The sequence below is a fragment of the Pipistrellus hanaki genome (genome assembly GCF_964339955.1).
Source record: "Pipistrellus hanaki genome assembly, chromosome: 9".
In the NCBI taxonomy this organism is placed as follows: Eukaryota; Metazoa; Chordata; class Mammalia; order Chiroptera; family Vespertilionidae; genus Pipistrellus; species Pipistrellus hanaki.
Genome location: NC_140511.1, coordinates 51504408 through 51522924, shown reverse-complemented (window position 1 = coordinate 51522924; position 18517 = coordinate 51504408). Strand labels below are relative to the sequence as shown.

The following is an 18517-nucleotide window of genomic DNA, read 5'->3' as shown; positions in this document are numbered from 1 at the left end:
GGCTGTCATCTCCCAGGCATATTACCCAAACACTGCAACACAAATGCTCCTTTTTTTTGCAAAAGAGGGCTCTGCGGCAAAGCTGGCATCTCCCTTTTTCATCTGTCCCGAACCTTGCTGCTAGACTTCAGTGTCCTTACTAACTTTTCAACGAGCGTTCCTCCCTGCATGTCGGTTCACTGTTTAAGAGCCACTGATGGCTCCCTTGGTCCTCTTGAGTCAAGTTCCGTCTCTTCATCTCGACATTGGAGGACCTCCATGATTGAGCAATGGATTTTGGCCCCCAAAGACCTACTAATCTTGCTAACTTTGTCAAGTGTCTCCCAAGGCTGCCATTTTTCCTCTCACATCTAAGCACTCACTTCAATTTTCACTCTGTCCACCCCCTTCACCTGGAATAACCTCTTCCCTTCTATCCATTCATCCAAATTCTACTTCAGCCTTTAAGGTATAAATTAACCTTTCCAAGAAGCTCTGGTTGCCCCCCTGGGTCCAATCCCCACTCATCTCCTTTCTGACTAATCATGCTTCATTTCTCCCCTGTTCTGTATTGGGCTTGCTGACTTTTGCATACACATCTTTATTTATTACAGTTGGACTAAAAGTGTCTTGGAAGACAGGATCAGTGCCCTGGGCACATGGTAGGTGCACCTGGAATACTGATTGCTTGGTTGGTTTCCCAACCATCCTCCACATGAAAAAAGATTGAGATTTTCTCAGCTAGATAAAGGGTCTTTCTCATCTTGTTTGCAGACACAATTTGAAATGTGTACTTTGCGTTATAGTTAAAAGTGAAATATAATAGCATTCCAGTTAAAATCAGGAATAATCATGACTACCACTATTTAATGTCCTAGGAGAGGTGATAGGTAAGAAACTAATGCATGAAAAAGAAATAAAAGGTATACTGATTCATCATCTCCCCCAAAGAATGAAAGAACAAGTCACCAGAACTATCAAAAGAGTTTGGCAATGTCCAGATTCAAATTCAAGGTACAAGAATCAATAGGTTTCCTAACACAAGCAATCATAGATTAGAAAATGTAACAGAAAAAAAGAGCCCATTCTAAAATGTAACAAAACCATAAAACACCTATGAGGGAAAAAGCCTCATAAAAATGCACAATCTAAATGAAGAAAAATTACATTACTTTGCAGGACATAAAACACCTGAATAAATAAGGGATATTCATATTTCTGACTTGGAAAACATATTGTAGGGATGCTGACTTTTCTCACATTAGACTATTAATCCAATGAAACACCATTAAAAAAATCATACTTTAAGTTTTGTTGAACACAACAAGCTTATTCTATGATTTACCTGGAATGATGAATCTGCTTGAATGGCCACGAACATTTTGAACCATAGATTAATGAGCGATAACTTGCTATCAAAAAGTAAAATAAAATTATGGTACTAAAAGGTATGGGTTTCATGCAGGGATAAAGAGATCAGCAGAATAGAACAGACCTGTATAAAAAATTTATATTAGATAAAGTAGCATGTCAAATAACCAGGGAAAAAACAAACTTTTTGATAAATGGATGTGGGACAACGAACTAGCCATTTTGGGAAAAACAGGTAGATTTTGACTTTCCATCTGTGCCGATGTCTTGGGCTTGCTGCTACAGATACTGTCCCCATTCTTTGGCACCCTGGTCTCTGCCAGAGAGGGGAATCAATATAAACTATACTAACGTCAGTGGACTCCATCGTCCTGAGAATTGGAGCCAGGCCAAAGGGGAGGACTGGCAGGAAATCAGCGGAAGGGAGTTGGGATCCTTGTAACCTCAGACCAGGTGCTTCCCTTCACTGAAGTCTCAGCTCCTGAGAGCTAATGGTCTTCTCGGCTCTGTCCTCTCTTTCCCCACCTCGGGCTTCTTCTGTTCTGGGCGGTGAGAGTTCCTCCAACTGTTTTTGTGATCACACCACTGTAAATAGACCCTTTATTAAACTGACCCTAAGGTGCCTCAATTTGAGCTTGCCCTCTATTTTCTATTGAAACTTATATAGCATATCATTCACAAAATTAAAGTCCAGGCATATTTAAGACCTAAATTTATTATAAAACTTATTAAAATATTAAAACTATGAGAATATATGTATAATCTTTGATGTAGGAAGGCTCTTTGAAAAATAGACACAAATCAAAATTCATAAGGGAAAGGATGGATACATGAGATTAAAAGCAAAATTTTAATTTTCTGGATGAGTAGATACCCAAAAGCAATGTGTTTGTGTTTTTTTTGTTTTGTTTTGTTTTTTAAAAAAAGGTAAAAAAAACATATTTGAAATTTATAACAAAGCATTTTTATCTGGAATATACAAATATTTTTATATAATTATATATAAAATACTTTAAAATCAATATCATTAGAAAAATAGGCAAGAATATGAACAGGCTCTTCACAGAAGAGGAAACAAAAATGAAATATATATGAAAAGATTCTTACTATTACTAATAATCAGGAAAATGCAAATTAATATAATATACCATTTTTTTTAAACTATCAGATGGGCAGAACTTTAAAAATTGATAATATAAGAGTTGTTGAGTCAATAAGGAAGCAGGCTCTGTTGTTTATAGTCAGAGAAGATGTTTAAGTTGTCAAATTTTATAAAGGAAAATCTGGCAATGTCTATTAAAATTATAAATCTGTGTCTTTTATGATCCCATATCTTGGCATCTACACAGAGATAAAAACTTGCATATTTGTTCAAAGAAGCATGTACAAAGGATGCTCATCATAATATTATTTGCAATAGTAAAAAACTGGAAACAATCTAAATGTCCATCAACTATGGAATAACTAACACATTCCCACTATAGAAGGTTTGCAACAGTTTTTAAAAAGAGGTAGAGCTATATTTTCTGACCTGGATATCTCTCCAACACATTTTATTTAGTGAAAACCAATTCAAAATCAGTACATCATGTAAACCATGAAACCATTTGTGTAAATTTAAATTTCCACAAAAAATGAAACTATGTTCTTTTATGCTACTTATCTGCATATAAGCATAAGATAAATCTAAACAATAAACACCAAATTGATATCTTTGCTACCATTGGGTAGGAAATGCTGAGATTCATTAGGGGCAATGCCAGGGTTTTTGGTTTCTTGCTTTTTTTTTTGTTTTTTGGTATTTTTTTTTTCATTTTTCCTCTATTCTGTACTTTCTGTATTACTTGAAATGTTACAATGTAAATGTATGTACATCTTATCTAAAAAACTATTATTTCTTCAGTGAATAGTTTTATCTTAATCCCTTCAGAAGAAACAAAGAAGAAGAAGAACATGGGATTTTAGAGTTATATGGATGTGTGACTTCAAGAAACTTGTCTAGCCCTGGCCAGGTAGCTCAGTTGGTTAGAGTGTCATTCTGATAAGCCAAGATTGTGGGTTCAATCCCTGGGCAGGGCACATACAAGAATCAACCAGTGAGTGCATAAAGAAGTGGAACAACGAATTGATGTTCTCTCTCTCTCTGTTTTCTCTCTCTCTCTCTCTCTCTTCTCTCTCTCTCTTTCTCCCTTCCTCCCTCCCTCCTTTCCTCCTTCCTTCTCTCTCTCTCTAAAATCAATGAATAAAATTTTTTTTAAAAATTTTTCCAATTCCCTGAAACTTGACTCTTCATTTGTAAAATGGGGGAGTTGAGGTGAAGATTAGTGTAGAATCTATACTGTAGATAAAGCCTGTGAGATGTGCAGCTGAGTTCCTGGCAGAGAAAATATTGGTTGACCTGTGCTCTCTCCTGCATTTGGCCCATGAGAACCTCAAGGGCCAAGAACATACATCAGTTGCCTATACCTATCATGCCTATCCAGATAGAAGCTCAGTTACATTTGCTGAAAGAATGAGCGAGTGCACAAGCCACATTGCTTAACTGTTAATAAATAAATGTATGTCCACATGTGTTCATTGTTAATGGGTAAATGAGAGATGCCTTTCTGGCTTCCACCAGGGAGATCAAATGCTCTGGTTTGTGGAAACAAGAGATCACAGAAAACCAGAGATCTAGGTGAGAGAGATTAAGGTTTTTAGAGTGGGAAAACTCATCACATAGATCTGATATTTTCTAACTTTCTTCTTCAGAGCCCTAGGCCCTGCAGAAGGATAGGGCCACCATGGGCAGGGGTGTGGGAGCTAGAAAGTCAAACTGAGACTGTGTTCAGGCTGAGAGATTGGACATACTAATGGACAATGGGCAGACCTTATATGACAATCACAATAGAAATCTGACTCCAACCTTAGCAGCAACTGGCCTGGGAAGCCAAACCACAACCTCTGAAGCTATCAGCCCAGAACATTTAGGACTTGGTCAATGACTGCCAACTTTGCTAACCTGCTGCCCCCCTCCACCGACTGCTTCCTCTATTTTTAAGTCATGACCAACCAAAGAAAGCCAAATGCCCTCTCCAAACCAATTGCACAAGAGGCTTCACTCCTAGCTATCCCACTTCTATATAGCTATCTATTCCCCTCCCAGCTTCTGACCAGAACATACCTGCAATCTTCCCTCTTTTTACTCTAAAGCTTTTCAATCCTCTGCTGCCTTTGAGTCTCTGCCAAATACTAGTGATGATGGTGGCTGACTCCCTTGATATACAGCAAGCTCCAAATAAACAGATTCTGCGTGTTTTCATTTCAGTGGTCTTTTTATTTCCACAAGGTCTTCTCCCACATTTCTACTAGATACTAGATATATATTATATATTAAGTTTATACATAAATTTTCATTTTAAAGGTTATAGTTGCTATTTTTAAAAACAAATCTCCAATGTAAATTCACACTAAGAGCTAAAGTTCTACTGCTATTTTTTTCCCCTTCAAATCACAAGTGTAGTTAATGCCAAGAGCCAAACTTCTCAAGGAATCTGAGAAAGGATGCTCAGCTTGCATTAAACTAAAAAACAACAACAAATGATACCGAGACAGGGCAGCAAAAGAGAGGGCTGAGTCTGGACAGAGGACAGAGGTTTCCAGAGATCTCTGTGGGTTTTTTCCCCCCATAAGTCAAGCCCAGCTAAGTCTGGAAACTACAGGGACTGGAGTGGGTGGGTGAAAGGCTTCCTTATCAGCCTCTCCTGGGGGCTGGCCTGGAGTTAACTACAATTGTAATTCTGTTGAAATGTCCACAAGCCAGAGATGCAGACAAATAAACCAAATACATGAATAAGGCCTTGGGTGGTTTAAAGAAGAGGAAGATGGTTGGGAAGGTCCCAGCCCCTACCTCTCTGGGAAAGACATCTCAGATATTGGAATTGGAGCCTTTCTCATCCAACCATGACTATTGTGTATGTGAATCCCTAAAATTCTCACCATCACTCTTATACATTCTGTAAATCTATTTACAGGAAGTCATTCCCAGTTTCCAAAACTGGTGAATGTCAGTAGGTGTCTCAGTAGAAAAGGAGCTTTGCGTCAAGTAAGTTTGGGGAATGCTGGATGAAACCAAGTTAAACAGATTTAGCAGGATTTCGTAAAACCTTCAATAGGATAACATATGCTGTGAGTCTGCAAGAAGAAAATACAACATACAGCATTTTTCAAACTTGTTTAACCACAGACGTTGATTTCTTGCCCACCTATTTTTACATCTCCCTGAACACCATTCCATGGCATACAATTTTAGAGACACTGTTTTTGAGATAATGCTACCTTTCATGGGAAAACTATTAGCTGGTTAACACTTTTTAATATTTACTGTAACTTACCAGAAGGAAAACGAGGAGGTCCCCTAGGAAGTGGCACAAGAGGGCAATTTTGATAACTGAAAGCTAATCAATGTTACAGTGGGGTCTCAGGTCAGCCTGGCACAGATTAAGGTTACTAAATATTAAATTCCAGATGGAGAATGTCAAAGATTATCTCCACCAGGTTCGTAATTTTTCTTGACCAGCCATAGTAGCATTATCTCTAGGAAGATAGAGAGTAGCCAGGAGAATCACTGTATTAGGTGATAATCAAGATTTCAGCAAATGATTCTCCTACAGCACTTTACTGATGATGGCCTACAGTTCCATTTTTGAGTGGAGAAAACTGAAGGCAGAGAAATGATGCAACTTGCCCGATGGCCCAGCAAAGCCCCTTTTCTTTCTGCAACCACACCATGAAGTCTTTGGTGGACCACAGGGGGAGGGGAGTGAAATGTGACGACAATTCCATGCTCACTTACTTTAGAATGACACAGCCCGTTCCTGCTGGCGGTGCTACCCAGAACACCTGGATCCGTGTCCTCCTCCGTGGGGTGCTTTCCGTGACCGCGACAGGGCAGTTACTCATAAACTGTGTTTCTTCTTCATCTATGATCTATGGAAAGCCAGCAGGAAAATAAACACATTAAAATGTGCTTCGATTTGGGAAGGCTCTTATGTTTCTGAGTTGACACTTCCTTAATTTTATTTTTAAACCTGTCATTTTGCGTTAGCAGCTCTCGAGCCCCAGTCACCAGAGTAGTGCCTGGCGTAGAGTCCCAGTCACTGCTTGCTGAATTAATGAGAGGGCAAGGATTTGGCATATGTTCTAGGCTCTCCAGGACCAGGATCTTGGGTCAGCACTTTGAGGATCAGGCCACTAGAGGATGACCTTGTTCATTTCACTAAGGTAAGCTGTGTCCCGCTTCAGGGAAGGAAGAGGAAGGAGGATGGGGAAGAGAAAATCCAAAGCAAACATTCTCTATAAGGCCAGTTGTAACACAACTACAATTTTATAACTTGAAATTAAAGTGTCATAAGAAAACAGCCCTTTGAGAAATATCACAAATTACATAAAGTTCCCCAGCTTCACAGCACTGTTTTCCTGTGAAGTCTTTTATTTTGTTTCTTTTTTAAAATTGATTTTAAAGAGAAAGGAAGGGGGAAGGGAGAGAGAGAGAATCTGGTGTGTGAGAGAAACATCGATCCTCTGCCTCCTGTAGGAGCCCTGACCAAGGATCAAACCTGCAATTTTTTGGTGTACAGAAGGACACGCCAACCAACTGAGCCACCAGGCCAGGGCTCTCTACTTTTTTTAACTTGTACATTAGACTAGTATTGTCCCAAGTTAACCATCAAGGTTTCCAATGGCACTGCAAAAAAAGCTGGTAGCCATTCCCATTCCCCAAGGCTGCTTTCAGCATTTCTCCCGCTTGCTTCTGGGTCTGCTGCCAGTACTTGCCTAATCATTTTAGTAGAACCATCGACTATGATCTTTTGGGGAATCATCTAAATCCAATTGGTCTTAAGTGCCAACTCCAGTAGGCTGGTATGTCATGAGGAGTGTTAATAACATTAATGGACAACATTTATTGAGCATTGAGTATGTGCCAAGCACTAACTAAGTGCTTACCTGAATTATTCATTTAATCTTCAAATATAACCGAATAAAATTATTAAACCCATATTGTACTTGTTTTACTTTTTTTTTTAATCATCTTTTTAGCACAACAGGAAAAAAAAAAAAAAAGACACTCAAACTCTTTAATTCATCATATATTTTCTTCATTGGACAAAGCCAAGGCAGTTGTTTCTGTATTCTTTACCCTGCTCCCATTTCCCTTCTCTATTTAACACTTACTCCTAAATATTTAATATATGAGAGAAAGAGAGAGAGAGAGAGAGAGAGTTACTTACTTGAAGTTACAAAGAATTATTTTATATTTTAAGGGTTTTTTTTTCCACTTAAACTTATGCTTCTGTGTTACTATATTTGAATGTATAATAATTCATTGATTCTGTTGCCTAGTATGCCATTACATGCATAGACCACATTTTATCTATCCACTCTCCCAGGGAGGAGCATTTATCTGACTTCCAGCTCTTTACTGCCATAAACATTGCTGCAATTGATACTCATGCTGCTCTACTTGTGAACGCACATGAGAGTGTCTCAGCAGTATAAACCATGTGGTGGGATTGCTAGGCTGTTGGGTTGTGGATATAATATTAATTTCACGAGGTACTGCCAGATGGTTCTGCAGAATGACTATGCCTACCCTTCTCCTCCTTAGCAATGCAGTATGTGACTGTTGGACTTTCTAATAATTTCCAATTTCATAGATGTGAATTAGTATCTTGTTTTAATTTAAGACTAGCACATTTGAGCATCTCCACAATTTTATCAGGTGTCTCCTGTGGCCTGTCTACTTAAAATCGCTGTCAGTGGATTTTCCTATCTTTTTTATTTATTTTTTGCTGATTTGTAGGACTTTCTAGATACGAATCTTTTATCATTTACAAATATCTTTCTGTCACTCAGAGGTTCATCTTATCTTTAAATTCTTCATTTAACAGAACTCAATTAATTTTAATCTACCCAAATTCATCAATTTCTCTCCCAGAGTTTGTATTTTTTCTATTTTGTCTAAAAATTGAGATCACAAAGATTTCCTCCAATATTTTCTCTCATTAAGTTTATAATTTTACCTTTCACATTTAAGTCTTTAATCTATTTGGAATTTGTTTATTTTTTTTTAATATGATGGAGTAGGGATCCAACTTCATTTCTCTATACTATGAGCTACTTTTAAAAAATTAAATAAACTTTTTGAACAGCAGTTTTACATTTACTGCAAATTTGAGCAGAAATTACAAGAGTTTCTGGATACTTCCCATGCCCACACATGCACAACTTCCTCCATTTTCAACATGTAGCACCCGAGTGGTTCATTTGTTACATTAGATCAATGGTTCTCAACCTTTTTAATGCTGTGACCCGTTAATACAGTTCCTCATGTTGTGGTGACCCCCAACCATAAAATTATTTTCGTTGCTACTTCATAATGTAATTTTGCTACTGTTATGAATCATAATGTAAATATCTGTGTTTTCCGATGGTCTTAGGTGACCCTGCTAGAGGTTCTCTTGACTCAAAGATTGAGAACCGCTGCTGTAGAGGTAGCAAATTTACAGTTATGAAGTAGCAATGAAAACAATTTTATGGTTGGGGGTCACCACAACATGAAGAACTGTATTAAAGGGTCATGGCATTTAAGGGTTGAGAACCACTGTATTAGATGAGCCTACATTGACACATCATTACCATTCAAAGTCCATCATTTATATTAGGGTTCACTCTTGGTGTTGCACATTCTAACGGTTTCGAAAAATGTATAATGACATCTACTAATGGCATTGTACATTGTAGTATTGTACTGAATAGTTTTATTTCCTCTGTGCCCTACCTATTCACCCCCCCCAACCTTCCAAAAAAAAACTTGGCAACCATCAATTTTTTAATATAATCACTTATTAATTCCAGAAGTTTCTTTATCTTTTTTTTTTTTTCAAATTTCCCTACATATTATCATGTCACTGATGAACAAAGACTTTTATTTCTTCCTTCTTAATCTATATACCTTTTCTTTCCTTCTCTTGTCTTAGTGGGTTATCTAGGACTTCCAGTATCGTGTTGAAAAGTGGTGATGAGAGGGGATCTTAACAGGAAAGTTTCAAGTTTCTTACCAGTAAATATGAGATTAGCTATAGGTTGTTTTTTGTAGATGTTGTTTATCAAGTTGAGGACTTTCCTCTCTATTCCTAGTTTGCTGAGTTTTTAATATGAATGTATATTGGATTTTGTCAAATGTTTTTTATCTATTAATATGATTATGTGATTTTTCCTCTTTATCCTGATCATGTGATAGATTACATTTATTGGTTTTTAAATGTCGAAACAACTTTGCATACTGGGATAAATCCCACTTGGTTGGGTGTACAATTCTTCTTATATATTGTTGGATTCAATTAGCTAATATTTTCTTGAGAATTTTTGCATCTATTTTCATGAGAGATATGGATCTTAGTTTTCTTGCAATATTTTTTGTTTTAGTATTAGTGTGATGCTGGCTTCATAAAATGAGTTATGAAGTAGAGAATATGTATAATTTCTTCCTTAAATGTTTGATGGAATTCACTAGTGAACTTATCTGGGCCTGGTGCTGTTTTGTAAGATTATTAACTATTGATTTAATTTCTTTATTAAAAATTGGCCTATTTAGATTGTTTATTTCTTCTGTGAATTTTGGCAGATTGTGTCTTTCAAGGAATTAGACAATTTCATTTAGGTTATCAAATGTGTGGGCATAGAGTTATTCATAATATCCCTTTTTTTATTTAAAATATTTGTGTCCTTATCCCGTTATTACCCTCCCATCCCCCCACCCCCACTCATGCCCTCACCCCCTTGTTGTCTGTGTTCATTGGTTAGACTTATATGCATGCATACAAGTCCTTTAGTTGATCTCTCCCTCTTACCCCCATCCTCCCCTACCTTCCCTCTAAGGTTTGATGGTCTGATCGATGTTTCTGTGTCTCTGGATCTGTTTTTGTTCATCAGTTTATATTGTTCATTATATTCCATAAATGAGTGAGATCATGTTATAGTTCTTTGTTATTTTTTTAATGGAGATAGAATTTGTAGTAATGTCCCTTCTTTCATTTTTGATATTAGTAATATGTGTTGTCTCTCTTTTTTTTCTTAGTTAGCCTGACAAGAGGTTTATGGGTTTTATTTATCCTTTCAAAGAGCCAGCTTTTGGTTTTGTTGATTTTCTCTATTTACATCCTAGTCTCAATTTCATTGACTTCCACTCCAATTTTTATTATTTATTTTCTTCTGCTTACAAATTACAAATGTAATTTGATTTTCTTTTTCTTGTTTCCGAAGGTAGAAGTTTAGATTATAATTTTTAGACGTTTATTCTATCCTGATATATACATTCAATGGTATAAATTTTCCTCTAAGAATTGTTTTTGCTGCATCCAGTGAATTTTGATAAGGTGTATTTTAATTTTCATTTAGTTTTAAAATTTAGTTTGAAGTTTAATAGATTTTAAAATTTAGCTTGAAGTTTCTTCTTTGACCTGTGTGTTAGTTAGAAGAATGTTGCTTAATCTCCAAGTATTTGAAGATTTCTGTTATTGATTTCTAGTTTAATATCAGGGTGGTCTGAGAGCAGTCATTGTAGGCTTCCCATTATTTTAAACTTAAGGTGTGTTTTATGGACCAGAATGTGGTCTATGTGGGTGAATGTTCCATATGAGCTTTGGAAGAATGTGTAATCTACTATTGTTGGATGAAGTAGTCTATAGATGTCAATTATACCCAGTTGATGTATGGTATGGTTGAGTTCAAGTATGTTCCTATGGATATTCTGCCAGCTGGATCTGTCCATTTCTGATAGGGTGTTGAAGTCTCCAACTATAATAGTGGATTCATTTATTTCTCCTTGCATTTCTACCAGTTTGCAACTCACATATTTTGATACCGGTTGTTAGGCACATACATATTAAGGATTGTAATGTCTTCTTCAAGTATTGACTCTCCCCTTATCATTATGTAATTCTCTTTTTATTCCTAGAATCACTTATTTATTTATTATTTTTTAATCCTCACCCAAGGATATTTTCCCCATTGATTTCTAGAGAGAGTGGGAGGGAGGAGCGGAAGGAAGAAAGAGAGAAACATTGATGTGAACAAGACATATAGATTGGTTGCCTCCCACATGAGCACCTGCTGGGGCTGGAGAATCTGCAACTGAGGTACATGTCTGACTGGGAATCAAACCCATGACCTTTCAGTCCTCAGACCAACACTCATTGATCCAAACTGGCCAGGGTACATGTCTTTATAGTTAAAATGAGTTTCTTGTAAACAACACACATTTGGGTTTTGTTTTTTTATTCACTCTGAAAAATCTGTCTTTTAATTAGTATATTTAGACCATTGACATTTGAGGTAATTATTGATAATAGATGGGTTAATATTTGCCATATTTGTTATTATTTTCTATTTGTTGCCCTAGTTCTTTGTTCCTATTTTTGTTTCCCACACATTATATGCTTTCTGTGGTTTTAATTGAGCATTTTGTATTTTTCTCTCTTTTCCAAGCATATTGATCATACTTTTTCTTTTGCCTTTTTTAGTGGTTGTCCTAGAATTTGCCTTATAGCATAAATTTACAACCAACCCAAGTTACTTTCAAATGATGGTATAATGCTTCACAGATAATGCAAACCCCTTATAATATAAAATATTCTTAATTTCTCCATCTTGTTCATTGCATTGTTGTCATTTATTTCACTTATACATAAGTATGCATAAGTATATTTATAGCTATAAGTATATGAAACTGAATACACTTTAGTTTTGAAAAAACTGTTACTGTTCGATCAATTAAGAATAAGAAAAAAAATAAAACTTGTCATTTTACCTCACTTATTCCTTCTTTGATGTTCTTCCTCTCTTTGTAGAGATCCGAGTTTCTGACCTATATTATTTTCCTTCTCACTAAAGAACTTTTAAACATTTCTTACAAGGCAGGTCTACTGGTGGCAGATTCCCTCTATTTTTCATTGGCTGAGAAAGTATTTCTTCTTCACTTTTGAAGAATAATTTTGCAGGATTCAGAATTCTAAAGTAGTGGTTCTTTTTTTCTCAACACTTTAAATATTCCACTCAAATCTTTTTTTGTTTGTATAGTTTCTGAAGAAAAGTTTGATATAATTCTTATCTTTGTTCCTTTATAGATAAGGTGTTTTATTCCCCCTCTGGCTTCTTTTAGGATTTTTTTCTTATCTCTGATTTTCTGTAGAATAAAAGTGATAGATCTAGATGTAGTGTTTGTGACACTTCTCTTTCTTGATGTTTCTGAGCTTCTTGGATCTTTGGTTTGGTGTCTGATATTAAGGTGTGGAAATTCTCAGTTGTTATTGTTTCAAATACTTCTTCTATCCTATTCTCTCTTTCTTTGCCTGGTATTCATATCATGTGTACGTTATACCTTTTGTAGCTGTCCAACAATCCTTGGATAGTCTGATTTGTGCTTGTTTGTTTGTTTGTTTGTTTGTTTGTTTTTCAATCTTTGTTCTCTTTGCTTTACAGTTTTTGAGGTTTCTGTTGATATATCCTCAAGCCCAGAGATTCTTCAGCTGTGTCCAGTCTGCTAATAAGCCCATCAAAGGCATTCTTCATTTCTGTTCCAAGGTTTTTTTATCTCTAGCATTTGTTTTTGTTGTTATTTTTTTCCCCTTAAGGTTTCCATCTCTGTACTTACATCACCCATCTGTTCTTGCATGCAGTCTACTTTATCCATTAGCGCCCTTGGCATATGAATCATGGCTGTTTTAAATTCCTAGTCAGATAACTCCAACACCCTGCTACATCTGGTACTGATACTTTCTCTAACTCTTCAAACTGTGTTTTTTGCCTTGGGTAGACCTTTTAGCTGCTTGTTGAAAGCTGGACATTATGTACTCGGTAAAGGAACTGAGATAAATAGACCTTTAGTATTGTGGTGGTGAGGGGTGAGGGAAGACGTCTATGGTCCTATTTGTAGGTCTCAGTCTTTTGGTGACTCGAACTCCTGCACTGTGAACATCACAGGTACTTCTCTCTCCCCCTACTCCTTGAAGGAGACAGGGTGGCTGGAGGGCTGGGATTGTGTGTATCCTCCCCTGCCCCTCCTGTAGGTTAGTCCCTGATAAAACAGTCCTTATACATAAGCGTGCATAAGCATATCTATAGCTATACGTATATGAAACGGAATACATTGTTGTTGTTTTGAACAAACTGCTATCTGTTGGATCAGTTAAGGGCAGGCCTTGTTGAGAACAGTATGCTCTGGCATATTAAAAATGATTCATTTTCTCCTCTTCCTGCCAGAAGTGCAAGGGAATTTTTCTCTGATATTCACCGTGAGGACAGATGTGATGGAGCTCCTGGAGGTAAAACTCAACAAAAGTTTTGTTCTCCTCCCCGAATTCACCAGCTGGTGCCCCTGGAGATTTTAGCTCTCAGAATTGTCCACGCTGAGCCTTTAGCAATCTATCAATTACAGTTTAGGTTCCCGCCCTGGTCTGTGGAGGTTCTGGTCTGATAAGTTGTGATTGTCTGTCCCTTTTTATCTGTCTCTAACTATGATAGGTGTTAAAGAGTTGATTTTTCCAGTCTGTTTGGCTTTATACTTGTTAAGATGGAGGGACAACTTCCAAGCTCCTTACACGCGGGATGGGGCCCCAAAAGCCCATACTGTGAGCTGCTTTTAATACTAGTTTCAACCCATCTTTTCCCCGCCTTTTTGTGATGCCATTTCTCTCTTATATAGAATGATGACAAGATTTATTGTCAAACAAAGATGGAAAAGGCTGTTATTAAAGATTGCTCTGGGACAACAGGCAAAACTGAGACTTTCCCAGGCAAATGGAACATGTGTCCAATTAATCATGTATCAGGTTCCTAAACACCTATGTTGTTTTGGGGAGTGTAATGTATTTTAATATCTGGAAAACAAGGCCCTCTTCCTTGCTCTTCTTTATCAACATTGTGTTATCTGTTTGTGGCTCTTTATTTTTAGAAACTCCCTTACCTCTCATTTTATCTTCTGACAAAATCCTAATCCTATATGACCTTCTCACACTTGTGCAGTACAGGGCTGCTGTGCAAAGCCTGTGATAAGGTCAATTATTTCCTATATTAATTGACTCCTAGCCTCAAGTAGGCCGTTACTTTCCAACTCTTGACAATGATGATTTCAAATCTTCCCAAACCTCTTATTGTATTACTTTGCCTCTTACTTTACAGGAAACAAACAAACAAAGCCAGAGGTTGTCAGTTATAAAGTCCCTCATTTTCCCATCTGCATCCACTCTAACCTTCTTCATTCCTATTATAACAGAAGGGCCATTTTTTTTTTTTTTTTTAACATCTCTGCTTTGGTCCCATCCTTTCTTCTTACTCTAACAATTACTCCTTTTCTCCCCTCCAGATTCAACTTTTGCCCCAACTAAATCATTCCCATTAGTCTTTTAAGCACATTTGAACCTCTCCACTTAAAAATTGACACTCAGTTAACCCTCATCCCCTTCTGATTATGGTGTTATCTCTCTACTCTCCATCATAATGAAATTACTTGAAGGAGTTGGCTATATTTACTGTCTTCATGTCACCTCCCACTCATTTTCAATCCAAAGCCAAGGTTTGCAGATACATCACACTATCCAAACAGCTCTAGCTTAAGGTGACCCTTGGCTTTTAAAAATATATATAATTTTTTCATTGATTTCAGAGAGAGGAAGTCAGAGGGAGAGAGAGATAAAAACATCAATGATGAGAAAGGATCACTGATCAGCTGCCTCCGACATGCTCCCTACTGGGGAACAAGCCCAGGCATGTGCCACAACCGGAAATTGAACCACGACTTCCCGGTCCATACATAGATTGACGCTCAACCACTGAGCCACACTGGCCAGGAACTGATGCCTGGCTTTTGCAATGCTTAACCCATTGGGTACTATGTAATCCTTGTTCTTGAAACACTCCTCTCCCTTGGTTTCTATGCCATGGCTCCCTGCTGCTCTTCTCCCCACTTCAACTTTCTTGTTCACTCTTTTTCCACTTTCTTTGTCTGCCCATCCTACTCTATTGGCTTTTAAATTGGAAATTTCTCAAGTCTCAGTCCTGAACCCTCTCTTGTTCTGACTTTATTCTTTAAAATATATATATATATATATATATATATATATATATATATATATATATATATATATATTTTTTTTTTTAAATATACTTTATTGATTTTTTACAGAGAGGAAGGGAGAGGGATAGAAAGCTAGAAACATCGATGAGAGAGGAACATTGATCAGTTGCCCCCTGCACACCCTCAACTGGGGATGTGCCCGCAACCAAGGTACATGCCCTTAACCAGAATCGAACCCGGGACCCTTGAGTCTGTAGGCCGATGCTCTATCCACTGAGCCAAACCAGTTTTGGCAATATATATTTTTATTGATTTCAGAGAGGAAGGGAGAGGGAGAGAAAGATAGAAACACCAATGCTGAAAGAGAATCATTGATTGGCTGTCTCCTGCTCACCCCCTACTAGGGACTGAGCCTGCAACCTGGGCATGTGCCTTTGACTGGAATTGAACCTGGGACCCTTCAATACTGAGGCTGATGCTCTCTCCACTGAGCCAAACCAGCCAGGGCCTGATTTTATTCTTCCTCTGTAGGTGATCTCATTCAGCTCATGCTTTAATTACTATCTCTGTGTAGATAATTCACAAATTTATATTTCTAGTCTTGGCTGCTTCTCTGAGCTCCAGGCATGTATCTCCAACCTTCTATATTCTACTTGCATTTCCTCTTGGATCAAAACACCCAAATCCACCTTGTCAACAACTAACTTAACGATCTTCCCTCTAACCTGGTCCTAATCCAATTGTACGAGTCAGAAATGTTGGACATCATCCTTGGCTCATCCTTTTATATCCAAATGCTTCCACTTTACCTTCCAAATAGCTCTTGAATTTCTACTACCATCCCTACTATAACCCTAGATGAAGCTACATCATTTTAAATCTCAAATAATATAAAAATTATCCTAACTAGTCTCTCTACATCTTCTTTTGCTTTTCTTAAGTTTGTTCTCTACACTGCAAGCCAATGCAATCTTTTAAAAAGACAAATATAAGTAGAATATCTCCCTTTTTAAAATGATTCCACAGGTTTTTATTGTTTCCAGAATCAAGACCGAATCCTTACCAGAGCCGAGTCCCTGCCTTTCTGCCTCTGTAGACTCATTGTGTCATCTCCCTCCTTGTTTTCTGCTTTTGGCTATGCTGGTCTTGCTTTCTTCTGAAGCTTAGTCGGTTCCATTCCCTTCTTTCCTTGCTTCCTTCCCCTCCCTCCTTTCCTTTTTCTCTTCATTCCTTTCCTCCACCTCACTTTTCATTGAAAAGCCTTACCTGTCTCCTTTCACTGTGGCAATTCCCCTTCCTTATATGTTCTCATATACACATACCTCTCCATTTAGACTTGATATCACACTTCTCATTGTACATGTATTTGTTTAATTCCTTGATTAACATCTACTTCTCTAATCATTTGTAAGCTACACGAGAATAGGTACTGTCTCTTGGGTGTGTTTTCCCCTGTTGTTTCTTCAGCACTAAGACAGTGCCTGGCACATAATAGGTGTGCACTGAATGACTAGGCGTACTGCCTCTTCCCTTTGGTTGCAAAATTCCTGGCTCTGTGCCTTGGTTGCACTATCTGCCCAGTTCCCTTCATTAGACATCTCCCTGGACTTCCTTCTGACTTTAGACTTTGTTTTCCTAAATGGTTATTAATAAATGGCTAACATTTTTTTTAGCAGTATCTATTAGTCAAAGACTTTACATATATTATTTTCATTCCCCTCAAACCTTACTAAGTCTATCCTTGAAGAAACTACTGTGATATAGATGGGTTCAATAACCTGTCCAAGTCCCATAGTGGTAGAGCCAGGCATTAACGTCGGTCCTCCATGGCTCTAATACCTGTGCTCTTTTCCCTACACCACCGTCCCTCCTAATAGTGTCATCTCCCTTATGTTAGGTAAGAATTTTCTCTCTAGCCAGGCTTAGTTCCATAGAACCACACACACTGGCCCAGCCCACAACAACAAAACACCCCGCTCCAACACACACATAGGTAAATGTAAAGAGTAGTACTTTTGCTTCATACTTTCTTAAAGAGTACTTAGATTCTCTTCTGCAGCTTTGTTGGGGTGAGGGTGGATTTCCAAACAATGGGATTTTCTTGGACTTGTACAGTGGCCTCCGATGAGGACTCCCTTTTACATAAAGGTTGTCATAGAGAACTCTCTCAGGGATCACTAATCCTAAATCTATTATTATTGTTATTACTATTATTATTATTGGTGTAAGTATTACATAGGTCCTCTTTCCCCCCTTCCCCCCCTATTAACCTATCCCAGCCCTCAGTCTTTAAAATCTTTGGGAGGGTTCTGGTTGAGTACATTGGGAAAACTAAAGGGAATTAGTATTTAATCAACACCTACTATGTGCCAGGTATTTAACAAGGTCACATCATTGAATTCCTGATGGGAATAATTATTACCATTTAATAGGTAAGAGAAAGAAGCTGAAGTGATCTGCCCTGAATTCTGACCCCAGGTTATCTGAAGCCAAAGCAAGTGCTCTTTCCAGCTGCCTCCGGCAAAAATTCCAGTGGGCGATAAGACTAAGGCCCTTGGCCCAGAACTGAAACCAGGAAGAATGTTTTCCAAACCATTAAAGCCTAGTCAGGTAAATACTGGTACAGTTGTTTACCCACAACCTCAGTTGCCAGATGGTGATTAAGTATTGAGCAGAAGGGGTTGTTTTCTCCAATTCAGAGAATGCTTCCAAAGTTGTTTGTTTTTCAGAAAATATCAGCTTCTTTCCATAAACTCTGGTTCTATCAGAACCTGCTCTTGTGCCTTTCACCAACCCTCAAATGACTCCACATGTTAGCCACCAACTAAATGAAGTTCCTTTAAAAAGCCTTTACCAATCATTTCATTTATTTATTTTTATTTTTAGAATAGACTTCAGAGAGAGGAAGGGAGAGAGAGATATAGAAACATCAATGATAAGAATCATTAATCAGCTGCCTGCTGCACACACCCCACTGATATTGAGTCCACAACCTGGGCATATGTCCTGATGGGTAATTGAATCCAGGTTCATAGGCCAACACACAACCACTGG

General features: G+C 37.6%; 1 protein-coding gene across 1 annotated transcript in view; it reads right to left on the bottom strand.

Moving 5' to 3' along the window:
• The window catches only part of SPON1 (spondin 1), a 252535-nt gene that overhangs the window by 175128 nt on the left and 58890 nt on the right, over positions 1-18517 (bottom strand). Inside the window, exon 3 of the mRNA XM_084893979.1 lies at positions 6185-6318. Within this exon, the coding sequence (XP_084750105.1) occupies positions 6185-6318 (134 nt within the window). The remainder of the gene's footprint in view (positions 1-6184; positions 6319-18517) is intronic.